At 45.4% G+C, this 25,234-nt stretch overlaps 8 protein-coding genes across 8 annotated transcripts; 5 read left to right on the plus strand and 3 right to left on the minus strand.

Moving 5' to 3' along the window:
* Window positions 1-68: 68 nt before the first annotated feature.
* Window positions 69-1,218, minus strand: LOC6536198 (uncharacterized protein CG45076). The gene has a single exon (XM_002096753.4). It carries the CDS (start codon window positions 992-994, stop codon window positions 212-214), a length of 783 nt encoding a protein of 260 aa, XP_002096789.1. The 5' UTR covers window positions 995-1,218; the 3' UTR covers window positions 69-211.
* On the plus strand, window positions 1,189-2,057 carry LOC6536199 (axoneme-associated protein mst101(2)). Its single transcript, XM_002096754.3, is given in 1 exon segment — window positions 1,189-2,057. A coding segment is annotated over 1 exon segment (792 nt). The 3' UTR covers window positions 1,981-2,057.
* A 205-nt stretch (window positions 2,058-2,262) lies between these two features.
* On the plus strand, window positions 2,263-3,921 carry LOC6536200 (eukaryotic initiation factor 4A-III). Its single transcript, XM_002096755.4, has 4 exons — window positions 2,263-2,527; window positions 2,588-2,954; window positions 3,016-3,207; window positions 3,260-3,921. The coding sequence occupies exons 1-4, from the start codon at window positions 2,395-2,397 to the stop codon at window positions 3,765-3,767; spliced, it is 1,200 nt and encodes a 399-aa protein (XP_002096791.1). The 5' UTR covers window positions 2,263-2,394; the 3' UTR covers window positions 3,768-3,921.
* Window positions 3,881-5,622, minus strand: LOC6536201 (4-hydroxybenzoate polyprenyltransferase, mitochondrial). The gene is made up of 3 exons (XM_002096756.4): window positions 5,527-5,622; window positions 4,476-5,467; window positions 3,881-4,416 (listed from the first exon to the last, which is right to left on the minus strand). The coding sequence occupies exons 2-3, from the start codon at window positions 5,442-5,444 to the stop codon at window positions 4,207-4,209; spliced, it is 1,179 nt and encodes a 392-aa protein (XP_002096792.1). The 5' UTR covers window positions 5,445-5,467; window positions 5,527-5,622; the 3' UTR covers window positions 3,881-4,206.
* A 1,058-nt stretch (window positions 5,623-6,680) lies between these two features.
* LOC6536202 (high affinity copper uptake protein 1) lies at window positions 6,681-8,099 on the plus strand. Its single transcript, XM_002096757.4, has 2 exons — window positions 6,681-6,900; window positions 7,495-8,099. The coding sequence occupies exons 1-2, from the start codon at window positions 6,829-6,831 to the stop codon at window positions 7,957-7,959; spliced, it is 537 nt and encodes a 178-aa protein (XP_002096793.1). The 5' UTR covers window positions 6,681-6,828; the 3' UTR covers window positions 7,960-8,099.
* On the minus strand, window positions 8,072-23,356 carry LOC6536203 (paired box pox-meso protein). The gene is made up of 2 exons (XM_002096758.4): window positions 22,597-23,356; window positions 8,072-9,948 (listed from the first exon to the last, which is right to left on the minus strand). The coding sequence occupies exons 1-2, from the start codon at window positions 22,604-22,606 to the stop codon at window positions 8,843-8,845; spliced, it is 1,116 nt and encodes a 371-aa protein (XP_002096794.2). The 5' UTR covers window positions 22,607-23,356; the 3' UTR covers window positions 8,072-8,842.
* On the plus strand, window positions 9,946-13,411 carry LOC6536204 (odorant receptor 85a). Its single transcript, XM_002096759.3, has 3 exons — window positions 9,946-11,785; window positions 11,852-12,209; window positions 12,276-13,411. Exons 1-3 carry the CDS (start codon window positions 11,025-11,027, stop codon window positions 12,348-12,350), a joined length of 1,194 nt encoding a protein of 397 aa, XP_002096795.1. The 5' UTR covers window positions 9,946-11,024; the 3' UTR covers window positions 12,351-13,411.
* On the plus strand, window positions 13,570-14,332 carry LOC6536205 (arabinogalactan protein 1). The gene is made up of 3 exons (XM_002096760.3): window positions 13,570-13,730; window positions 13,783-13,870; window positions 13,924-14,332. The coding sequence occupies exons 1-3, from the start codon at window positions 13,629-13,631 to the stop codon at window positions 14,190-14,192; spliced, it is 459 nt and encodes a 152-aa protein (XP_002096796.1). The 5' UTR covers window positions 13,570-13,628; the 3' UTR covers window positions 14,193-14,332.
* Window positions 23,357-25,234: the final 1,878 nt, after the last annotated feature.

Genomic DNA, 25,234 nt, shown 5'->3' on the forward strand with positions numbered 1-25,234 from the left:
GTTCGGAAGTTTAGCGGGGCGCGTTGAGTATACGCCCCGTAACCCCTAATTGCATCTTAAACTTGATGATTATCTTAAGCGTTTATAATTAAGGTCTTACATATGACCTTTAAAATATAATAGTTCATATTCCACCTCCTCAAACGGTTTCGTTTATGGACTAACATCTCCATCCAAATAATCCAATTATGAAAAAGAACAAGCCATGAGCTCAGTGGCCGTGTCCCCTCTTCAGTCGCAGCAAGTGCCTCAGCTCCGCCTTCCTGCGCTCCCTGGTGGCCCTTTGCCTGGCCTCCTGGGCAGCACAGGCTGCCTTCTCGGCGGCACTTTTGGTGTTCTTGAAATCCACACGCGCCACCTCCAGCTGGCGGAGTAGCAGCTCCACCCGCTTCTTGGCCGCATCCACGAGCTGCTGCTTCTCGCCCAGCTCCTGCTGAGCGCCATTGGCGACTTGCTCCGAGTTGAGCACATTTTCCTGCGCATTCTTCACCGCCTGCGTGATGGTGTTCAGCTGATCTGCCGCCTGTTTGGCTGCCTGCCCGGCCGCCGCAAAAGTGGCTTGGGTGGTCTGCAGCAGGGCGCTCTCCTCCTGGACCACCAGCTCCCCCTCCCGCACCTCGGACTCCAGTTGCTCCACAATTTGCTGCTTGCCGGCCAGTGCAGCCTCTGCCGCCTTGGCTGCGGCCTCCGCCTTGTCGGCCAGCTGCTGCTTTACCTGGCGGGCTGCGGCCTCTGCAGCTTCCAACTGGGCATCGGATGCGTCCTTGGCTTCCTTGGCCGCCTTCTGGGCAATGCTGGAGGCCTTCATCCTAGACTTCCCATCCATTTTGATGCCGCACGAGCTAGCTTTGGAGGTTGACGAGGCACTATTATCATCACACTGATTATCCGACATCAAGGCAGCAATCTCATTGGAGGTGTGCGGCAACTTATGGCCCACAGAAAGATCCGAGCACAAGAAGAACATTAGGAATGCGATGGGTGCTATCTTCATGCTTAACGCGAAAAAGTAAAGAGATCTCTATAGATATTTGGAAAATATAAGCTTCAAATGCGACAGTTACTGGCGTTACCGTACAAATTATTTAAAGAAAATGTTAAACATTTATATTAGTGCTTTGAATTGTGGAACTGACAGATCCCAATGAAAATCTCCACATTTCGACTTCCTGACGGGCCTTGAGATTTATGTAAGATGCGAGATTCCCCATGCGTTGCGAGTCCCTGGTTACCATGTTGCTGCTGATGAACATCCTGCTGACGAGCACCGCGCATTCTGCCCAACGGAACGATCCGCGCTTCAAGCCCGGCTCCATTCCCTGCAAGGCGAACTTGAAAGCCAGCCAGGTGGCCTCGAAGGCGGCCAAGGATGCGAAGGACGCCAAGGATGCCCAGCCGTCTGCCGCGGAGGTGGCGGGTCAGCGGGCTCGAGCCATGCTGGCGGACAGAGCGTTGCAGGCGGCTAAGGCTGCGGAGGCGGCGCTTAATGGAAAAAAGCAGCTTCTGGATGAACTCACCAAAAGTCAGGCCGAAACGAAGAGGGTCATCGAGGAAATCCAACGAGCCATTGCTGCCAGTTCGGGTTCGTCAAAGACGACTAAAGGAATTCGCGACAAGCTGTGCAAATCTGTGGCTGTTATGCAAAGTTTGTTGCAGGAAATGGGCAGCAATCTCGACAACATCCGGCGGGTGGCCCTCAGTGCCCAGAAGGAGGCGGCGGAAAAGCGCAGTCTCCTCGAAGCGGCCAAGAGGCGGGTGGAAGAGCTCCATAACTGCATGTCGCAGGCTCAGGCGGATCTGGAGCGAAATAAGGAGAACGCCAAGAAGGCCAGTGACGCCGCCAAAGAGGCCCAACAACGGATCGAAACTGTGCAGAAACTGGTGCACAGGATTAAGATGCTGAAGCGAAAGGATCTCCAGTCACTGGAGAGCTTTCTGCGCAGAAGAAGAAGAAGTAGCAAGCCTGCAAAAAGAAGTTGAGTTGGTTGTTTGGTTATCACAATAAGCAGGTTTATATTTTGTTATTAGACACCATAAAATACATTTAGATTCAGAAATGGTTTAGCTTGTACATATTCGTAGTTATTTAATAAAATAAAAAACAAAATGTTAAAGAACTTTTTGATCTTTAATACACTTTAAATAAACGCGCCCGATAACAGTGTTGCCACTTCGCGAAAAAAGTCAAAAAATATACCGATACTATAGGGTATGGCCTATCGACGCCGACTCAATTATCGATTGTTGCTAAGCAGTCGGTAACTAGTCTTAAGCGATAGGCCACCTCTAACAAGCGGACCGCATTTTTTTCCGTGAAAGTTAGAAAAATTAGCCGAAAAAGATTGTAAATATTTATTGAAATCAGCCAAAACCGCACACAATCAAGCAGCAAACATGGCGCGCAAGAATGCCCAGGCGGAGGACCTCTCGAACGTGGAGTTCGAGACCAGCGAGGATGTGGAGGTGATTCCCACCTTCAACGCCATGAATCTAAAGGAGGAGCTGCTACGCGGCATCTACGCGTACGGTGAGTGGTGTGTATACCTATTGCCGGTCTAGAATTAATCCAGTTCTTTGCACTCTCAAGGTTTCGAGAAACCCTCGGCCATTCAGCAAAGGAGCATTAAGCCAATCGTCAAAGGACGGGATGTGATTGCCCAGGCACAATCGGGCACGGGCAAAACCGCCACCTTCTCCATCTCCATCCTTCAGAGTCTGGACACCACGCTGCGGGAGACGCAGGTTCTGTGCCTGTCGCCCACCCGCGAGTTGGCAGTGCAGATCCAGAAGGTCATTCTCGCCCTCGGCGACATGATGAACGTGCAATGCCATGTGTGCATCGGTGGCACCAACCTGGGCGAGGACATCCGAAAGCTGGACTACGGGCAACACATTGTGAGCGGAACTCCAGGACGAGTGTTCGACATGATCAAGCGACGGGTGCTGCGAACAAGGTAGGTTTAAATTTTATCATGGGCGATCGAACAGTATTGTAATTTCATGTGTATCTTATAGAGCCATCAAGATGCTAGTGCTGGACGAAGCTGATGAGATGCTTAACAAGGGGTTCAAGGAACAGATATACGATGTGTATCGCTACTTGCCACCAGCCACTCAGGTGGTGCTCATCTCGGCCACCTTGCCCCACGAGATACTCGAGATGACCTCCAAATTCATGACAGATCCCATTCGCATCTTGGTCAAACGGTAAGGATTATGCCGTACTGTACTGTGATTCATAAATTTCACTCCCTCACAGTGACGAATTGACGCTGGAAGGCATCAAGCAGTTCTTCGTTGCCGTGGAGCGCGAAGAATGGAAATTCGATACTCTGTGCGATCTGTACGACACCCTAACCATTACCCAGGCCGTCATCTTCTGCAACACGAAACGCAAGGTGGACTGGCTGACGGAGAAAATGCGCGAGGCGAACTTTACAGTGAGCTCTATGCACGGCGATATGCCGCAAAAGGAGCGTGACGAGATTATGAAGGAGTTCCGAGCCGGTCAGTCGCGAGTGCTCATCACCACTGATGTGTGGGCTCGAGGCATCGATGTGCAGCAGGTGTCGCTGGTCATCAACTACGATTTGCCCAACAATCGTGAGCTGTACATCCATCGCATTGGTCGGTCTGGTCGTTTCGGCCGCAAGGGTGTTGCTATAAACTTTGTCAAATCGGACGATATCCGTATTTTGCGCGACATTGAACAGTACTACTCCACACAAATCGACGAGATGCCCATGAATGTGGCTGACTTGATATAAACTAATTTTCTATCATTACTTTTATGTAACGCACTTTTCCTAGCCGTAACAACAAACGAATGAAGTAAATACATTTGAAGAGTATTTGAATTTCAATAGACAACCAAAATCTGTATAATAATAATAAATAACACGTAAGAATTTAATACAGAAACCAGTTTGTTTTTCAAATGGGTTAGGGGTACAGGGGATGGGTGATTTACGTAAATTCTTACGTCAAGGCGGGCACTTACAATTAAAAATTAATTGATGTTCAAGTGAGGTGTGCACTTAGTAATATTCTTGAAGACCTAACCTATTGCAAATGAGCTAAAAAATTGTCATAAGCCTATTTACAAGGTTTTACCTAATCAGATACCTAGAGACTTTGGTTTTGGCGAATCAAAAAGAGCGCTATAAACATTAATTAACACTACAATCTCCGCTCGTCTGGCTTATCTCAGCTTATAACTTCTTGCTTTTGCGGCAGCGCTGGAACGTATGAGCTGGCCGTAGATGTTGTCAGTGAGGATTGGCGCTGTTTCTTGGTCTCGTCTGATTTCAGAAGGGTGCCCAAAACAATGCCAAGGAATAGAATGAGTCCTACTTTATGGTTCGATAGGAACTTCTTGGCGCAGTCGCTGGGGTTGTCAATGTTGAGGGAGTAGATCTGGAGTTCAAAACGACTTGAATAAGTAACTTTCTGCATGGTTATATAACAAGGAATACCTGCTGCACTAGATGGGCACCCACTACTCCAACAGCCGCGTAGTAGGGCACCGTTTGATCGCAGGCCCAGCCAGCGGCGGAAAGACCAGTCAGCATGGCTGCCGTGAATCCAGACAGCCAAGCCTTGGTGTTCTCGCCAAATCTCAGAGCCGTGGATTTCACGCCGATTTGCAGGTCATCCAGCTTGTCTTGGTGGGCGTATATGGTGTCGTACACAATGGTCCAGCATACACCGGAAAGGTAGAGCGGCAGGCAGGCGGCCAGATTAACACTGCCCTGGGTGGCACACCATCCCAGTAGGGCGCCCCAGTTGAAAGCCATGCCCAGAACCAGCTGGGGCCAGTAGGTGACTCTTTTCATGAGTGGATAGGTGATTACGAGACCCAGAGAACTGGCGCCCAACAATATGGACTGCCAGTTGAGCTGGACCAGCACCAAAAGACCCAGACTAAGCTGAGCCGAGAGGAATACTATGGCATCGAACTGGCTGATTTGTCCCGAGGCCAAGGGCCGCAATCTTGTGCGCTCCACCTTGGCATCGATGTCCTTGTCCCAGAGATCGTTAATGGTGCACCCGGCGCCGCGCATTATCAGTGCCCCGGTGCCAAACAGACCGAGCATGGTCAGGTCCGGCCAGCAACCCGCATCCGCGCTGAGCGCTATGCTCCAGGCGCAGGGCCAGAAGAGGAGGTAGGTGCCAATAGGCCGGTCGATCCGCATCAGTTGGGCATAGGGTTTGGCGGCTGACACCAGTTCCTGCAGCGGCGTTTGCGGCTTCACGGGCTCAGTGGCGGTACTCGAACTCCTGGAGTATACATCCTGTACTTGGTACTTATCCCAGGTGCTCCCATCTCCAATCAGAACACGCGCTGGTTGCCGGGGCAGCATGTGTTTTGTTGTTGCCGCCGCTGCATAAGAGCTGCGGAGGTGTCGTGCGCTCTGGAGTCGCAGGTGTCGTAGCGCATACATTGCGATTTGCCTTGCACTAGCACCTGGAATAATTTAAGCATTAAGTCACTCTATATTAAGTGGTATTTATTCGTTAACTCACAATAAAAAAATGGCAAGATGTTTTGTGGAACTTTGGTTGGGAATGTCGAAGCGATGCCATCCGGGTGGAGGTAGGCGAAGAGATGCCAGACAGATGAAAAATGATTTTTATCTGGTGGCACCGCCAGACTTGCCGCTAAAATTACGAATTTAAATCCCAAAAACTAATTTTCCAATTTATACCAAAAACAATTGATTTTAAAGAATTTTTAGAACATTTTTAACTTTTAAGTAGTGTTTTACATATGTAATTCATTTATATCTATCCACATAACTAAATATTCGTAAGCGTATGCTTTCATGTTACCAATTGCAATAACTAAAGCAAAACTAACTTCAGTTAGTAACAGTTTTCCCCACCTACGAAGTTTAGCAAGAGCTTTCGCTCTAAACTAATAACCCAACCACTTACCCCTCTGCAATATCGTTAATTTTTGCACGCGTCACCCATTTTCGAAATTGGCACACGGCGCAGGAATGTCCGTAGACCTTTTTGCACACGGCCGCAGAAGATTTGCGCACGGCTATCAATTTCGGCGACATTCGATCCCAGTTAGAAATAGCACAGTAAGAAATAACACTCTACGAAAGCCAAGTGGACTAAGGCAGACCTCCGGCGATCCGCCGACCGACGGTTGCTATCGCTCCCGTGCCGGTATATGGGCATATACCTACTTATGAACGTACCCGGCTAGAGCCATAAAACCATGATCGAACGGAAGAAATAATGGAATAATTTCAACATCACGTATTACAGCAACAATTTCAGGGGGTTGTATTAGCCCATGATTGATAATCTGAGTTGCAATAAATTCTGCACACGAATCGATTGTCGAACCTTTGCCATCAGTCCATAAATTAAATGGCAAATCGAAGGGAAGCCCAAGGATCAATGATGGGTTTTATCTCTCGAGATAAAGATCTGCATATCCATAAGATATCCAGAAAATATCTTTTGATTTGCCCTGAAACAATGGGATCTCTGAATGCATTTATGTTTATTAACAAAGCTGTATCTGGGTTGGCATTCTTATTCAGGGGCCACTATCGTAGGTATCGCGGCTACTGGGTGATAACGCTCTTTCCCAGTGCCCATAGATAAGCGCACTTGCCTATCGCCGCGTCGGGGGGATTAGGGGCGATTTTCTTTAAAAAACCACTCGCGAGCAGCGGCTTTCAAGCAGTCAACGCTCTGCTCTCAGCACCTCAGCAGGTCTAGCTCTTATCACTGTGCTTCCCCGATCGCCAGTCGGATTTTCCACGCCTTCTGTTTGACTATATCTGTGTCAATAAGCAGCCCAAGATGGATCACGATCATGACCACGGTACGGATGACAGCACCAGCACGGCCAAGTCCTGCCCCATGATCATGGTGGTAAGTACGCAGTTACACAACTCCTGTCGTCCACAATTTTGAAACGAAATCACTTACCAATGTGCTAAATGCTGTAATTTAAAAGTCACTCATCCAGTTCAGCTGAATGAGATTGGTCCGGAGAGCAAGTAAATACGAGTATCTGGTCCGACTTGGAATTTGAATTCTCTGGCTAGTCTCTGGCTAGTCGCTACCTAATGCGAGTATGTATAAGTATGTTTATGTGCCAGACACCACAACGAATTATTCGCTCTCTAGCGCTTTATTCGCTCTCAGCAAATACGAATTGAATATGCTCAAACAGGGTGTAGCACTCTATTCATGGGTATTTATTGTACCATTGTGAGGGAATTATAAAAAAAGTGTTTTTATTCAAAGGTATATGTCTAACTAGTAAGTTTAAGCTTCCCTTTTTCAAGGCTAAACATTATGTTAAGCTGGTTCACTTAAGATATTATCTCAATTGGCTATATATGTATATGTACTGATATCTTTGTATTAGTTATGAGGTAAAAGGTACTTAGCTGCTATTTGAGGCACATCTTCCTAATCTTATGAGATTCTTAGTTAACCTCCACACTTCTATCCTTTCAGTTCCACGCCGGACACTGTGAGCGGATATTGTGGCGCGGATGGGTGGCGTCCACAGTGACTGAGTTCGTTCTCTCCGCCCTGGCCATCTTCCTGGTGTCCTTCCTGTACGAGGCCCTCAAGTTCCTGCGCCAGCAGCTGGCTCGCCGAGAAGCCCGCAAGGAGAGCGAGCGACTGGCGGCGGAGCAGCGCAGGAAGAACGAGGCGCCGGCGGCCGGAGGATGTTGCTCGGAAACTCCGCTGGCGGAGCCGAGGGAGCAGACCTACTGGCAGCGCCTGTTTGCCTCGACGCATATTGTCCAGTCCCTGCTGAACCTGCTGCAGATCGTCATCTCCTACCTGCTGATGCTGATCTTCATGACCTTCAACTACTGGCTGTGTCTGGCCGTGATCCTGGGCTTGGGTCTGGGTTACTTCTTCTTCGGCTGGAACAAGAAGAATCCCGACGAAAGCGAGTGCTGTCCTTAGATCTAGGATAACGCTCTTATTGGTTTTTGTATCTTGCAATTGTTATTAACTGAGCCCTTATCAGTTCTTGGTTCACACATCAAACACTCCCGTCCCCAAGTAATTACGCAAATTGTCTAAAAATACAATTTTATTCGATAGTTACACTTGGTTTAATTGTAATTGATGTAATCGTAGCATAAATTAGTCAACTAGTTTACTTAATGAGCATATTGTACAAATAGTAGTCATGAGAACAAGAACCTATACAACGCGTAAGTATCTAAATCCAATTTGTATAAGCAATACACTTTATTTTCGACCACCCCAACTCAAAACACAAACAATCCGATAAGAAACAAAAAAAAACGCCAAGTTAAATCTCCAGGATTACATGAAATTCGTAATGAAATGCGAACAGTACCAGGCCTGAGTCCTGACAGCCCACAACTCACATTTGAAGGCCCAACCTACCACGGCACTCACTTGTCACACAAAAGCTTTCTAAAATATCTTATAGGCTTTATCATTTTGTGTTCGAGACTCGTTAGCAAATATTTTAGCTGTGATTGTTAATTATGAATGTGAAGTTTAGGTAATCCAACCTTTAGATAGGATGAATCACCTCTTACACCGCTTTATCTATATGGGTTCAGCTAACACTCTAATATTGGCGAGCTTCTTAGTTACAAGTAAATTGTGTTATAATTGCCAAGGAAATGATAAAAAAAATATGGATTCTTTTTATACTCATTTGGTACATTTCTTTTAACTTTGAATGACAAGTAAGCGCCATGGTGAGACCATTCCTTAACTAGCGCTTAGACTAGAGTAACCTAGACTGAACAACCGCGATCAAAAGTAGCTAAACCCGCAACCAATCCGCTGATTAGACACCACCCACTCATAAGCCCGTGGCTCCGGCGGCCATCATTCCGCCGTGATGATGGTGGTGATGCATCCCGCCGTTCTGGAAGTACATGTAGTAGTTGTACGGCGACTGCTGTCCTGCTCCTCCCTCGCAGTCGAGCAGGGGCTGACCACCGGCCGTACCCGCCACCGGAGAAGGAGTCATCGGCAGCGGGGACACCGTACTGCCCATGCCGCCCATGCCACCCACGCCGACGCCCACCTGGCAACTGGCCCGCAGGGCGACCGCCTGATGGTGGGCCAGGATATCGCTGACCGAGTGGGACGAGGGCCAGTGGGCGGCAGCAGCTGCGGCGGCCACACTCCTCAGCTGGTGGGGATGCGGCGCTGATCCCTGACCGCCCGCTCCTTGCGGCGGGGATGGACTTCCGCAGGACACCGCCTTCATGCTGTAGGCCGCCGCAGCACTGTACGGCTGGTAGATGGAGTTGTACAGGTGGGCGTGGGCATGGGCGTGGGCGTGCACATGGTGGGCACTTGCCGCAGCCGCCGCCGTCTGATGGTGATGATGGTGGTGCGGATGGTGTGGTCCACCGCCGGGATTGCCCAGATTTCCCAGATTAATATTGTTGCTGGCACTTGTGCCATTGTTTTGGCCACCATTGCTGGACACACTGCCGCCACCACTGCTGCTTCCGCTGCCCATCACCGTTCCCGGCGTGTGCTGGTGCCCCAGGCTACCCAACTTGTTGCGCAGGATCCTCGAGATGGAGCTTACACTGGGCACATTCGTTTTGTCGCATATGCCCTCGCTGAGCAAACGGTCCCGGATTTCCCACGCGAAGATGCCGGGATCTCGCTGCTTCAGTTCCCTGATGTAGTTAACCACCTTGGGCGTGGTCACCCGCGGTTTGGATCCCCCAATTGCACCAGGTAGTATGGAGCCCGTTTCGTGGTACCTGGCCAGGATCTTGGACACACAGCCGTGACTCACTCGCAGCTGGCGTGATATATCGCAGGGTCGGATGCCCAGACGGGCCAGCTCCACGATCCGCATCCTGGTCGCATTGGGCAGCGGACGTCCGTTGACGAAGACGCCGCCCAGCTGGTTCACCTCGCCATATTGCGGACACTGCGACTCTGGAAGGAGAAAGGGGTTCCGGATTAGTCAAGTTGGTAATTACAAGAAATAACTAGACACCGACATTGAAGTACTCTACTCTTTAACGAGTTTAGCGTTTTAAGCTCAAAGAAAAAATCAATGCATTTTTGCTATTATCTAAATAACGTAAATATTTGAAACATATTTCGGAAACTGTTCATATGCATGAGGTATTCCACAAAAAAGCCATAAAGAATATATTCTTCCTGTCATAAGCTGCAAACAGTATCATCCGAAGGCGATTCCCGATTCCCAGTAGAGAGTGCAAACAAAGAGCGTTGCCTGGTTGCCTGGGAATGGGAATGGGAACCGCACAAAAGCACATTTGCGTCTAATTAGTTTCGGTGGCAAATGAGTGAGCCGGAGTGAGCCGAGTGGCTAGGAATGGGATGTGGAGGTGCGGAGGTGCGGAGGAGCGGAGGAGAAGAAGGATTGGCGAGTGGGAGCCCAAGATGAGTGGGTCGGGGTACCGCCGTTTGTTCGGCTGAAAATCGCTACCATTTGCTTCTCAGAACTGCGGATGTGGGTGCCCCGATTGTGACTGGGAAAACACAATTTGAATGCCCGGAACGTGCGGAAATGCACTTTGAGCGATGACGCAAAGATTTCCCCTTGGCGCATAGAACACTACTTAAGGATAGGTGCACATTGGTCCATTCTATTCTTGAGCTTTCCCAGATTGGATCTAAAAATGATTTAGGTTCAGCAGAAAAAACAATGTTTGTCTAAGCTATTTTCACAAGACCATTAATAAAGCAATTATCTATTCCTGCGAAAAAGACAATGTGGCCACAATCATCAATTATTTAAAGTATGCAAAACATTTTCATTTGTAGACACACCCCATAAGACACTCTGCAATTAGGCAGCCAAATAAAGGAGGTTCTTACATTTTAATTCATTCGCTAATACCTTGATTGTATGTTTCGTGAATAACTAACTAGTTATTGGACAACTAAACAACTCGTATAAATGCAAACTGTGAAGGTCCTGCCTTCAGTCTTTAGGTGACAAAGTTCAAGTGAAATCCAAGCCTCAAAATAAACATTAAAATATGATTTTCAAGTACATCCAAGAGCCAGTCCTCGGAGCTTTGCTTCGCTCCCGAGACTCGCTGATCTACTTAAACAGATCCATAGATCAAATGGGATGGAGGCTGCCGCCACGAACGAAGCCATATTGGTGGCTTTACTACATTTGGACAGTGGTGGTCATAGTACTCGTCTTCATCTTCATACCCTACGGACTCATAATGACTGGAATAAAGGAGTTTAAGAACTTTACGACCACCGATCTGTTTACGTATGTTCAGGTGCCCGTCAACACCAATGCCTCCATCATGAAGGGCATCATTGTGTTGTTCATGCGGAGGCGATTCTCAACGGCCCAAAAGATGATGGACGCAATGGACATCCGATGCACCAAGATGGAGGAGAAGGTCCAGGTGCACCGAGCAGCGGCCCTATGCAACCGTGTTGTGGTGATCTACCATTGCATATACTTCGGCTACCTATCCATGGCCCTAATGGGAGCTCTGGTGATCGGAAAGACTCCATTCTGTTTGTATAATCCACTGGTTAACCCCGTCGAGCATTTCTATTTGGCCACTGCAATTGAGTCGATCACCATGGTCGGCATTATTCTGGCCAACCTCATTTTGGACGTGTATCCGATCATATATGTGGTCATATTGCGGATCCACATGGAGCTCCTCAGTGAGAGAATCAAGAAACTGCGCACTGATGTGGAAAAGGGAGACGACCAACATTATGCGGAGCTGGTGGACTGTGTGAAGGATCACAAGCTAATTGTCGAGTGAGGCAGCATAGAACTTGGCTAGTAAATCCAGATAATCCAGATTATTGTTCTTGTTGTTGTTAGGTATGGAAACACTCTGCGTCCCATGATATCAGCCACGATGTTCATCCAGCTGCTATCCGTTGGCCTTCTTTTGGGCCTGGCAGCGGTTTCCATGCAGTTCTACAACACCGTCATGGAGCGTTTCGTCTCCGGGGTCTACACCATAGCCATACTTTCCCAGACCTTTCCCTTCTGCTATGTCTGTGAGCAACTGAGCAGCGATTGCGAATCCCTGACCAACACTCTGTTCCATTCCAAGTGGATTGGGGCTGAGCGGCGGTACAGAACCACGATGTTGTACTTCATTCACAATGTGCAGCAGTCGATTTTGTTCACTGCTGGCGGAATTTTTCCCATATGTCTGAACACCAATATAAAGGTGAGAAATTGCTCCACAGAATATTTATAAAAAATAATCAATTTTCTTGTCAATGAAATCTTTCAGATGGCCAAGTTCGCTTTCTCAGTGGTGACCATTGTAAATGAGATGGACTTGGCCGAGAAATTGAGAAGGGAGTAATTCGGCTTATTCTCACAAATTTAATCAGATCAATTTTAGAGAGTAGTTGTGCACAACACAAAGTAAACAAGCAATAAATGTAGATTGTAGATCAAACTGAAAAATTAAAAAAAAAACTGTTTGCACCTTCACATAACATAACTTCTCTGGCAAACAAAACAGAACTCCAATTTTACTATTATAGCTTGCCATTATACGGTGGTAAATGGGGAGCCCTCTTATCTGGAGACTCCTCCTCCTCGTGGCACCTGCCGCTGGAGCTCTCTGCGCGTCTGAAACTGCCGTCCGGTCCATTACAGTTATGGGCAGTTGAAGGCACTGCTGCACATCTGCGCCGTCTTCTAATTTCGAATCGTGTTCCACAACAGCAACTCCAAGTGCAACACGTACTGGAGAGTGCAGCGCCATAAAAAGCCACAATAGAGCTCCCGAGTTACTCGTGGCGGCGATCGCAAGAAATCAGGAAGGAACCGGACAAAGGAGCGATAATGAACCGGGAGACGGAGTATATCGACCTCGATGGTGCTCCATTCCATTCCATTCCATTCAGGAGGGCATTTCGCGACTTACAAGCTCGTTTTCCCGCTGCTCGCATATCGCATTACCATCCCACTTGTTGCCCGACATCGTCCCCCAATCATTATATCCCAATCCCCCACTTCACCACTTACCCACTCCGCCAAGCCCAACGATCTGCGGCTAATGATCCCCAACAGTGTCGAATTTCGTGTACATAGTTTATGGTTATGGATTTGCGCACTTGTCAATTGCAGTTCGATCATAGCTAGTACTCGCACTCGGTCTCGTTTTGGAGTCCCAGACAAAGCGAACGTGCAGCTGCATAAATATGGAGAACTGTTCGAAATAGACGGAATCTCCCCTCATTAAAGGTGGTTGTAATAGATGGGATCCGACTTGAGATCGACTGGGGAATACTGTTAGTTGCTGCATAAAAAAAGGTCACGAATGCTGATTATACCAAGTTAAACGATTTGTAAACTTATTTTAAAGGTAATCTCAAAACTGAACTTTAAATTTCAACTTATTTTTTGACTTGAAAACACAGTGTTTCTATTAAATATTTCCGGTACATACAAGTACTTTTTTATGCTTTTGAAAATATGTTATAGTAAGTACGCGGTCTACGCCCCACAATACCCAACATAAATTAGCATAAGTACATTTTTCAACACTAACTGTCAGTAGATATTACAAAATATTGGCTTTAGGTTCTATATAAGTAGGTTTTCTCAGCCACTTTAGCCAGTTGAAGTCGGGATGTCGGCCAGAAGGGCTATATTATTCGCAGTGGGCTTGTGCCTCATGTCAAGTTTTCTGAGCATCGAGGCTAGGTCTTTGGAGAACACCTCTGTCAAGACGGTAGGTTGGCTGTACTCTTTAAACAGATAATAACTACAGATTTATGCTTCAGAAACGCGATACCGACTGGTGGACGCTCCTTGAGGATATAATCTATGACAGTGATAGTGATAGTGAAGATGCCGACAACGAAAACTATTGTAAGTAGCGACGCCTTCTTGAACTCAATGACCTTGCGGTGCGTTTTTCTCAGTGATTTGTCGTAACTGCTCGGTGATAGTTAATGCTGCTCCGAATGCCACAGCGGATGGAGGCACTGCAGCTCCGCAGCCAGGTGCAGCAGCCACAGGAAGTACTCCAGTTTCACCCGCAACTTCGCCTGGCTCGCCTCCAGGAGCTCAAGTCCCAGTTGCACCCGAAACGCCTGCTCCGTCGGCACCTGCGACACCACCTCCAGTAACTGCCCCACCTACAGCTGCCCCACCCTCAGCTGCCCCACCTACAGCTGCCCCTGGTGGATAGAATTTGTAATCCTTATACACACACCTTATAACACCTCACTAACACTATCTATTAAATGGGATTTGGTATACGATAATTTTGCCCCTGGTTTAACAACCCATCTCGAATAAAACAAGCGTTCACTTCGTTTGAGGCATAAATCTGTGCGGTTCTCATTCCCAGGCACTTTGAATCTTCAAAATATTGTAACGCAATTGTCTTGACATAAGTCACAACAGATCGGCTGGCACTCGCCACAGACCCACACGCATTGAGGATCGAGTCGAGTCTGGTGGCTGGGGAGCCAAGTCGACAAGTCGGTGGTTTTTGTCTTTTAAGATTTGTGGCGGCGAAAGGAGCAGCTCCAGTTCCTCCCCTCGACGGGATGGGTGCCATCCCCAAGTTGACATTCTGTTTGACATTTGTAATCTCGTGATCGTTAATTATTTACGAATTGAGTTACACGACGAGATGTTCTGTGTGCGGTTTCCCAATATCCAGCGCCAGCCAGGAAGACGTGAAGTGGAGTCAAAGATCATGGAAGCGACAAATATAGTTGAAACTCGTACTTCATGTCACAGCTTCTTCCGTAGATACAAAAGGGTCTGAATAAAATGAATTGGAATCTAAATCGTTGCCTTATTATAAACAAAGATACCTATATACTCCAAACCTAAGTTTCCTTTAGTTCAGATGTTCGTTTTCTTCTGTTGAGTTTTTTCAATCTCTGCGTTCGTCGTTGAAAATATTCGAAATATGCCCAATGTTGGCTGCAATTTGTTGGTCCCTTCAAGAACATTATCTCCGAGTGCTTGACTTTTGCGCTAAGCGTCCATAAATTTGTCTGAACAAATACTTTCTAGTTGTCGCTGACAAAGATCGACGCTCTTGTTTTCTCCTCTTATTTTCCTGCTTGGATTTTCCTGTTTGAAGATAGCTGCTTCGTTTTAATGGCTTTTCAAATACGCATGACATCAATTTTGGGCAATTACCAAAGATTAATGGCAGCCAAAGTTGAGCACTTGGGGATCAATTATGATATGTGCGCTATGCTACCGATAAGAATCAAACATCCGCCTAACCGAAAAATTGGAAAATTAATTGAATCTGCTATCGGTTGTGAGCTGCCTGATTTGGGAATCATCCCAGTGATAGTCCTTCGACTTGCTTCGCCCTCCAGTAGTCATCTTCAGAGATGTGAGTAAGTCTCTCACTTGTGATTTATGGCAGCCAATCGACATCCGGCGAGAATAAAATGCCCCCGCCACATGCAAATTAGTCACGTAATTCCTATTAGAGCAGCACAGCGATTCCCCCCTCGATCCCATCGATGAGATGACTCAAGAGCAAACACTTTGCAACGTGCCCAGTGTCCAAAGCGAATTTGATTGATTTTCTATGTTGGACGCGACAGTTATGAGCCATATCGAGGGAAAACATCAAACATCAGTTTTATTTTTGAGAATCATACTTTCGGATTGCCAAGTCTGTGCATATTATTTAGGATCGGTAACGACTTGATTCGTAGTTAATCTACGCAGCTATTAGTCTCTCCACCAATTCACTTTTCGAGTTCCCCGTGGTTCTTTAGTACCCATTCAACTTGGTCGGAACTTCGAGCCCCTTTTCGAGGGATCACAAGTGCAACATTTCGTTGACCCATCTGCATGGCCACTTGGGCGATGCGTCGGCACTGATTGTTGGTCTTATTAAAGGTGCAAACATGCCACCGGTGTGGCAGTGGAGGTGGGCAAACGCATATGTACACCCTTCGTGTAGATGGGTATATGGATGTATGGATGGATATATGGTATATGGATGTTCGAATGCCCAGTGTCGGTCACGATCAGAGGAGCAGAGTGTGAGGTGCTACCCTGGTCGCCGTCGCGTTTCGAGTTTGTTTGGATTGTTTGTTTGCCTCCGGGAGAACCTTCGAACGCTAAGAGCCAGATTCTGTTTATTTAATTTTGAGTTACGCCTGCTGCCTGGCATTGATCAAGCTGACTGGGCTACTTTAGCTCTAATAAGGATCCTTCCTGGCTCTCCGACTCCTTGACTTTCCGCTAGTCAGCGCTTAATCAAGGCAAACACACTGGAAACTGGGCCCGTTTCAAGCCGATCCAAGCAAATCCAAGCTGATCCAAGCCGATCCAATCCGACCTGAGCAGCTTCTGTTAATGAAAGGCAAACAGCTATGGAATTGTGAAGAGGTCGGGCAAACAGCTTAAAAAATCATAAACTCTGCAACGAAATGGAGACGGAGACTGCTTTTGTCTGATGTCTGATCGGTAAATATTTGCCCATGGATTTTCGTCTCGGGACTCGTAGTCCTTTCGCATCCCCGACGGAAATTGGAAACGGATTCGGTAGCCGACGCTTCTGTATCTGTGTGTTTCGGTACAAATGGCTTACAAATGGCTGTGTTTGCTTTGAAATCGTACACTTTTACTGAGTTCATCACGCCCGGTTCGAGATCCCAAAAGCCAGAGAGAAATGCTGGAATATATGGATCGTTGGATCTAGCTTGGTTAGATCCTAAAACAGCCGTTATACTTTAAAAAATATTTGAAGATCTCGTTTTAAAGGAACATAGAAGAATATTGATTTCTAACATTTTATTCCGAGCCCATCGATTTTGATCTGTGATTTTATTGTTCCTGGTGCGGCTGCCGTTTTTGAGGCCCTTTCCCCGCTTTCAATATGCCATAAAAGGCTCAATTAAAATTGTCTATACGGCAAAATTATAATTCATAAATTCTGGGAAATTGCCGAATACAATGGCGACCACTGTTTCGACTGGAACTCTGCCAACGATCAGCAAATTACAAACGCAATCCAGAAAGAAATGTCGGCTTTAATGTCCGTATGTTTGTGGGAGTTTTTTTTCGTCTTTTTGTATTTCTGGTTCTTGTTCTTGGAAATTTTTTAACACTTGCGCTTTCGTCAAAAGTTTGCCGACGGTAATTAAAGTTGCACATACTGCAGCTTAAGTTTTTTATAATTTATTAAAATATCATTAAAGTATTCACAAAAGCCACTGATGCGCGTAAATCCAATTACAGGAGCAATTAACGAATGTTAACTAACTAGAACTAATTAAAAATAATATTTTGCTAAACAAAATGGACGAAAAAGATGGAAAATAATGATACCGACATACATACATATTTATATATTTAGTTGCAGTATATTTGGCTAATCAAAAACTATTAAAAAGTAAATGCACTGGTAATTTAATGAGCAAATTTAAATTTTTTATTCATCTGAACCAAAGGCTAAAACGATAAATAGTAAAGTGAAAAAACATTTGTAAGTACTTGTACTTTGTTGCAAGACTGTCACAGGAACATATATGTATGTACATAATTCATTCTTATCAGTGAGGAAAATATATACATACAATATATTCGCCTTGTCTGCTTGATAAGTTGCCACTAACATTGCAATAAAAAATACTTTAATTGAACTGCATTCGATCGACTGGGTGATTATTTCAGAAACTTGAACGCTGGGAACATGTCAAATGTCGAGAGGCAATGAACTTATTTTCTGCCTAATTGAATTTAACAAATTCAAACATTTCAAGCTGATAAGACATTTTGTTATGCGGTCGTAAAAATACATTGTATGATTTATAACATTGGATTCGAGTGCATAGGCGAAATTTTAGCAGGCTTCGATGATGACAATAATACTTATCACGCCTATGCGACTTTTGTTTGTAGAAAATAAAATTGCCATTTAAATTTCATTTTAATTAATAAGCGGGCCGTCAATTAACACGTTTTCACACTAAGCGATGCGTTCCGCGAAAATGGTCCACTAAATTGTATTAAATCGCAGAAAACGTTGAGTAATTGTCTGAATATTCACAACATTAACTGCAAACAAATAATATAAATAATAAAATACCAAAATGGCTGCCAATTTGGATACTTATATTTAGTTCGTTGGGCCCGAATTGAATATAAATTTGGCATGAAATGATGTTTTTGATATTCAGGGCAATACATTTTTGGGGCCTTCTGGTCTGGTGTTTGATTCGATCAAAAGACATCCCCAAATCAGTTGTAGAGTGTTGAAGTCAACTACAAGATACTCTGTAGTAGGAATAGTAAACAATAATAAACAAAAAAATACATTTCTGTTACCAAATCATCATTTTGTTAAAGATTCAGATTTTTCTAAAGCCAAAATTAACACATTTATGCGAAAAATTTAGTTTATTGGCACATCAAATATATTCCTTTGTACCATTTAAGCGACTAGAACACTTCCTTAAATTCGAATCTCGAAAGTTATGGGCTTTTAAGAGTACCTTGAAATGGATGTGAGATATCCTGGTAATCTTGGAAGGGTGTATAGATGCATGGCAAATGGATTTCCCCTCTCATAACTGCACAATATGTGCGAATGCATTTTCGACTGCGTGGTGCTCCCATAAATCTTGGGTCTTGGCAAGCGGTTCCTTCTCCTTCGGAAGACCCAGCAGGTTGATTGACGGAGCGCCGTCGCGATGGGGAGATGCCTTCATATGTTTATTTTCTTAATTCCGCCGCTGGTTGCTTGCAGCCTATACAAATTTATATGAATTCGGCATGCAGAAAAAATTAATTTAACAACTCAGTTGACTTGAGCTGAGGCTCAGCCAACGCGTCGCGTATACGCCATGTGGCCCGCCCCTTGTACACTGCTCGCATTTTCACTCTTCAGTTGGTTGCCCACATTGTTGCGATCCTCTTTGACTTATAAATAGTTGAGTTTTTAATTTTTTTTTTTTTTATTTGGTTGTACACTAACTACGAGCGAGCTTGTCGACAATTTTGCATTCGGAGCGTTGCACAATTTGCCGCACAATCGCATTTATTTATCAGTAAATTTCACAGAATCGTCGCGCCAAGAGAAAGAGGAAGCCACTCTACACGTCTGTCACTTTGATCTGCTGGCAATGCCATTTTCCTTTTTAATCTGCTGCAGAGTTCAAATCCAAGTGTTATCAATGGAAAAGAGTCGTGACTGGCATCGCTTTATGTTTACTTAACTTCGATCGAATCTGCTTTCAACCAGACGGAGAAATGCAACTCTTTACTGCTCCTTACATTCCCCAAATAAGTTTAATACTTCGCAACTGGCGAAGTTTTAGAGTGACCTAATCTATATTGCCGTCTCCTATTGTACTTCCGATTTAAGATCAAGTGCAAGCGCCTTGAATTATAAATGGAGCCCATAAGCTAGGCGCCCCAGCAAGTGGGTACATAAGAGTACATAAAGCTAAATAGATTCCTGCGGCGTCAACAGCATTGTCTGTCAACAGAAATTAATGAGTCCATAAATCACGGCAGCCACCGCCAAGACAGCGACGCACTAGCTCCTTCATGCCGCCCCCCTTGGAAACCGGGTAGATGGGGGCCAGTTGGAGGAGGCTAGCAAATATGACGGCTCTAGCTGCGAGCTCGAGGAACTCGAAAGGGGTGCGCCCCAGCCGAAAAAAAAACAAAAGAATACCAGAGGAAAGATGCCGCGGCGACTTCAATTACGCGTACCAGGAATGCGCACAATGAGAGTGCGTAGCCGAAATGTGGTCGATGTCGATGCAAAACCCATGGCCAGAGTTCCGATCCCGTCCCACAGCCGCACAGTTCCACAGCTCTACAGCTCTACAGCTCCACAGCCCAGAGATCCAACGCATCCGACCAATCATTGGCAATGTACTAGAACCGACAACTCCGCTGCAGTTCGGGTTCGCCGGCACTCGAGCAATGTGCAACGCCCTTCGCTGACAGCCGCGAGATGCATATAAATCTAACCACATGTGCACCAGCTCACTCCCACTCCCCCATCCTGCCCACTAGGGATTCGGAAAGTAGCTCACTTCGGCACTGGCGTAAGATAGCTAAACATTTTAAAATAATTGGTATTGTCATTCGACAGTAAACTGACTTCATTGGAAAAAAAAAATATAATTACTGCCAGTTAAGAGAACCAATAAATAGTTCTGTTATGACAAAACCAAACCTTAAATTTGCTTTAGCTAAATCACTTAACATTCCATATAAACCAGAGTTAGCTGGAATATAGCTAGTTTCACAGCGCTTATCCCAGGACTCGACCAAATTCGAAACTGAGAAATGGAGTTTGAATGCTTGCGACAGTTCCGGTTTTGGGTCGCCATCGCCCCCGTGGGACTTGACACAGGCCATCAAGGGGTTAGGGGCTAGAGGTTAGGGGTTGGGGGTTAGAACCAGATGTTAGCCGCCCGCTTATTGATGAGATCGCATTCATTATCCCGGAATGAACTGGCTCAAACACGTGCCCCCTAACGATTAGAAACTCATTAAATTTATGGTAATGAGCTGAGTTTACTCCCAAGAACATGAAGTACACTTGTCAGATGTCAGAGGTTGTGGATCCATGGGGAGATGTCCACAGCCCAAAAGGGAGGAAATGTCAACTGATCTGTAAGGGGAACCTAACTTATTACTACGTAAAGTATATTCTAAAGTGTACGATTGTTCTGAACAATCTAACTGAGGTTTTCCAAAGAGTTTTGGAGGTTTTGATCAAAAACAAAACTTATTTAGTGCAACTTAAGCTCGCCAAGCAACCGAGCAATGCCCAAAATGACTGCCAATGCGCTTAATGAAAGTTCCGCATCAGTGGACGGGGATGTGATTTAATTAAAGAACTCAGGGGAAACGACGCCACACAATCAAGCCGAGGCAGTGAAGCGTTTTCCCAAACCCGGTCCGCGCAATCGTCGGTATCCACGGGAGGAAGCTGCTGGTCGGGCTTTCTGATCACTACCCGCCGCATCCTCCCGCAGTCGCAGCTCCTGGTCAGCTCAGCTACTCCGATACCATATAGACTCTTCCATTAAGGCGTGTACACATTGACGCGACGTTTTCCTCCTCGGATCTCAAGTGTTTGCCTGCCTTTCGTGGCCATCGTCGTCTGCGCCTTTTGTTTTACTGCCCCCTCCTTCTGTGATTTTAACATCTTGCACTTGCGGCCCGCGTCTGGTGGGCTTTTCATGTTTAGCTACCGAAGTAGATGGCTACCGGTGGCCGTTAGTCACGCATTTCTGCACCTCTGGTCCAGAGCCTGAGTCTGAGTCTGGGCTTGGGTTTGGGTATGGGTTTGGGAATGGGTTTGGGCATGGGCATGAGCATGGGTCTGCATCGGCGTCTATATCTTATTCGACGTCTCTGACTGAGCAAACAATGCTGGCGTACAAACATAATGTCACAACATTGAAAGCAAGTCATTAATGGACCAAAGTGCGGAGCCTGCTAGCCGACTTATAACTTCTTTTCTGCCCGGCCAAGTGGAAAGATATATTCGAATGTCCTTCTGATACATAGCCCTATAAAGGCTTAGCCAAACAAATAAATACTTGAAAACTTAAGGGGAATTCCATTAAAAGGGATTATCAATAGGCATACTCGCATGTCACTCAAAGAAATTAAAAATAATTTGCTTATTATTTCGAAAGATGATCTAAGCAATGGGAAATTTGTAAAAGTAAATCGACGCATGCCAAATTATTCGATTGCGCACATGTTTGTCAATAGATCCCACCGCCAACAACTGGTCAAATCTTTACACACTTGGGTAGCGTAGTTTTCGGCCATAAGGCCATGTCTTGCACTCGCATTTTGTTTTTGGCCCAAAAGCACATGGACAAACAGAGACACGGACACTTGGAGCCAAAAGTGAAGACCGCACGACAAAGGCACAAACATTACAACGATCATTAGTTAAATTAGGAGCCCTGGCTCCGGAGTTTCTGCCTGGGTTTCGATGGGATTGGGGTTATGGGTTTTGGATTTGGGATTTTGGGTTTTGGGATCGGGTACGTGTGCGGATGTCGGCGACATCATCGAAAGCCAAACAAGTGCCGCGGCTACCGCGAGGCTGTCGATCATGCGCAAAACGACGGCAGCCTTTTGAAACGAAAATCAAAAGCAAACACCTGCCTCTTGTCTTGGCCCAAAAAAAAAAGAGAAGATGGTCTACCGATCGATGGTGTTAGGGTATCTGGATAAGGACTTGGCTGGAGGCTCGGTCAAGAGGGCTTTATTGGCAAAACACTTGAGTGGCGTATTTAAGTGGGCTAAGTGAACAGGATAAAATTGTCAAGGAAGTCAATCTGAAGGATAAATAAAGTGCTACACTCGAATGTGTCGCATCGTTTCCTTATTTAAGGTATACATATATAGATAAATATGATTTTATCAATATTGCCACAAGGTACATATTCTTGTTTTTCTGTTAATTTTAATCAAAATATATTCATAAACAGCTAATGAACTTTTCAAAGAACCCCAATGCCGTCGGCACCTCAAAAATGTCGATGGATCGATCCATTTTGTGTGGTAAGCAACTCCGGGGTCTATTACTTTGAGAAGTATGTATTAAGACCTACCTGGGTCCATTTCGGCCGATGGCAGTTGATTGAAGAACTCCAGAATTGCAATTGTCGCCACCTAAGTCTGCTTTTCGCCAACTCCGCCGTGGAACTTTCTCCGATTGGATTCGCTGGGATAGTTGCGCTCTGCTTTGCTGCGGATTGTCGCTGGTTAGCTAGTCGTTAACTTTTCGCACTTGGCTATAATGTGAGTTTCAATTAAGGCATGAAATTTGTATACAAATTGGCGCCAGTTGTGCGGGGCAGCATCGGGCTGCGGTGCCTGCGATGCCTACGATGCCTATGCCGTGAACCAAGACTGAGATCTGATTAGCACATTTTCGGGCCAAAACGATCGCTCTCGACTAGGCTGGCTCGAAAATTATCACGCACTTATCACACCTTATTGGGGAAGCGGGAACTACACACACTTAATGACACTACAATGGGTTTGTTATGCTTTGATTTTGGGGATTATGTCGGTTTACTTTAGACTCCGCAGGCGGACCTCCCGTGCGATCGATGGCTTGCAATTGAACCGCTTCAAACCGCATTCACTGATCCGTGCGCGCGCCTTTTTAATCTTCCGCTGGCCTTTTTGCTTTACCGTATCGGGTCGTTGCGTATCGGTTGGGAACGGTTTGGATCGGGAAACCCTGGCGCGCTCTCCAAAAACGATCGTTGCTGCTCGTCACCCGTGTCTGCTGCGACTAACGCTGCCCGCGGCGCTGCCGATCAAGATCGCCCACCATCCACGTCCACGCACACATCGACCATCACCTCCACAGTCGCAGTCGCTGTCACAGTCACAATCACATCCACATCTACAGACTCAAGTGGAAGTGGAAGGCACCGCGTCGACGCAGCATCCCAAGATCTCGCTCTCTCTTTTGCTCACTCTCCGGCCTCTCCCCGGCGCACACACACACACTCATCCGTGAGAGGAAGGGGCGCACTATGGGAAATTTGACCCCTTTTTCTGGCCAAAACCCATTTTCTGAAAGTCGGAATATTACAATAATATTTAGTGTACGCATTCATAATTGACCAATCTTTAGTGCTGCGTACTAGAAATTATAATAGATGGCGCCACAACAAAGAAATCAGCTGTTTAAAACAGCTGTTGCGCGTACACAAAATAACAATCTGCAACATTAAGTTTTTCTTTCGTTACAAAAGTTCTAATATCTTTGGAACCAAAGCGTTAATTTTCATTCTGTAAAAAGTATTTTAATCAGTGGGCCTTCTATTAGGCGATTGCAACATTCAATAGAAAAAAAAAACTAGTGTTGTCCCAGTAATTTAGTAAAAATCTTAGTTGCTTTACAAAAGTATTTTTTTTTATAATGCCTAACTTTGAATAGAGATTTAAAGTGATTGCAGCAGATTGCATCAATAAAATATACCTCATATTGTAGCTTATTTAATTCTTGTTCAGATTATTGTAATTTTAAAAACCACTTTTACCGATTCTTGGAGAATTTATAGATTTTAGACTTAACCCTACTTTTCCAAATTCAGAGTAATCTCATGTTAAACGGGAGTTAAACAAGGCGGTTGCTGAATTGTTTCGTTATTTTTATTAGTACTATTGTTGTTAACTTCTGTAAAATAAATAAGTATATAAACTCTATCACAAAATCAGTTGTTTTTGCTGAGATTAGAAAAAGCATACAAAATGAAAGAAAGCCTTTACGAAAATTAATAATATAAATATAAGGAACTGTGCCACGCCCCCAGTTTTTGGGGTACGCTTAGGTATGGTCTAGTGCAAATTATGGCAAAAAAAAAAAATTAAATATCTTTATTCGTTCTGGAGTTATAAATTACAAAAAATAGAAAGGGCGGTGCCACGCCCACATTTTTTGGTACCATAAAAGATATGGACTAGTGTAACCCCATACAAAAAACACCAATTGAATATCTCTCCCCGTTCTGGAGTTATTAATTTAGGCCAGAAAAAGTGGTCAAATTTCCCATAGTGGGGCGGTCGGTCGAGCGTATATGTGGGTTTTAATGGCGATGATCGCGCACTGGTGTGCGTTTGTTGGTGGACCGCGGGCAAATAACAAAAATGAAGAATGTCTTTCGGCGATCAGGAGCGCAGGCAGAGCATTGAGGGTAAGACCAGAAGATTAAAGGCTCCCGTAACTGAGGTATCTACATACATACATAAATATTTAAGAATATTTCTTTACAGACACTCCTTTAATTAAAGGGCTCCTATAAATGAGATTTTTTAATTAAAAGTCTGCAGAATTTCCAATTCATTTCCATTTCAAAAGCTTAGAAGAAGGTAATAAATACATAGTTTGTTACATCAGTAACTTATGGTTTATATACAACATTTATTCAGTATACATATGTATGTATATCATAATATGTTTCAGTTTTAGGATGAGGTTTCAGGCCATCCTGGTTGATAATGAAGTAAGCTAACTCGATCCTCCTCCACACCAGTTACCGCTCCTGAAGTCGCCCATCTGTGTGTGTGTCGGAATTCTGCACTTGTGGTCGTACTCTCGCTCTATAGAGCTCTCTCCGCTGCAATACCAACACAGACGAAGCGAACCGAGTGAGTGAGCACACGCAACCGGGCGGAGTTAATTTCTGAATGCTTGAATGGCCAATCTGAAGCAAGTAAGCGTATCCGTAG

This window comes from Drosophila yakuba, chromosome 3R (genome assembly GCF_016746365.2).
Source record: "Drosophila yakuba strain Tai18E2 chromosome 3R, Prin_Dyak_Tai18E2_2.1, whole genome shotgun sequence".
In the NCBI taxonomy this organism is placed as follows: Eukaryota; Metazoa; Arthropoda; class Insecta; order Diptera; family Drosophilidae; genus Drosophila; species Drosophila yakuba.

Coding starts and splice junctions, on each gene's coding strand:
- LOC6536198 (XM_002096753.4), bottom strand. CDS start 994: ATGAAGATAGCACCCATCGCATTCCTAATGTTCTTCTTGTGCTCGGAT.
- LOC6536200 (XM_002096755.4), top strand. CDS start 2,395: ATGGCGCGCAAGAATGCCCAGGCGGAGGACCTCTCGAACGTGGAGTTC. Junction 2,955..3,015: donor CGACGGGTGCTGCGAACAAG/GTAGGTTTAAAT, acceptor TGTATCTTATAG/AGCCATCAAGATGCTAGTGC. Junction 3,208..3,259: donor ATTCGCATCTTGGTCAAACG/GTAAGGATTATG, acceptor ACTCCCTCACAG/TGACGAATTGACGCTGGAAG.
- LOC6536201 (XM_002096756.4), bottom strand. CDS start 5,444: ATGTATGCGCTACGACACCTGCGACTCCAGAGCGCACGACACCTCCGC. Junction 4,417..4,475: donor GTGCCCATCTAGTGCAGCAG/GTATTCCTTGTT, acceptor TTTGAACTCCAG/ATCTACTCCCTCAACATTGA.
- LOC6536202 (XM_002096757.4), top strand. CDS start 6,829: ATGGATCACGATCATGACCACGGTACGGATGACAGCACCAGCACGGCC. Junction 6,901..7,494: donor CCTGCCCCATGATCATGGTG/GTAAGTACGCAG, acceptor CTATCCTTTCAG/TTCCACGCCGGACACTGTGA.
- LOC6536204 (XM_002096759.3), top strand. CDS start 11,025: ATGATTTTCAAGTACATCCAAGAGCCAGTCCTCGGAGCTTTGCTTCGC. Junction 11,786..11,851: donor GATCACAAGCTAATTGTCGA/GTGAGGCAGCAT, acceptor TGTTGTTGTTAG/GTATGGAAACACTCTGCGTC. Junction 12,210..12,275: donor GTCTGAACACCAATATAAAG/GTGAGAAATTGC, acceptor GAAATCTTTCAG/ATGGCCAAGTTCGCTTTCTC.
- LOC6536205 (XM_002096760.3), top strand. CDS start 13,629: ATGTCGGCCAGAAGGGCTATATTATTCGCAGTGGGCTTGTGCCTCATG. Junction 13,731..13,782: donor AGAACACCTCTGTCAAGACG/GTAGGTTGGCTG, acceptor TTTATGCTTCAG/AAACGCGATACCGACTGGTG. Junction 13,871..13,923: donor TGCCGACAACGAAAACTATT/GTAAGTAGCGAC, acceptor CGTTTTTCTCAG/TGATTTGTCGTAACTGCTCG.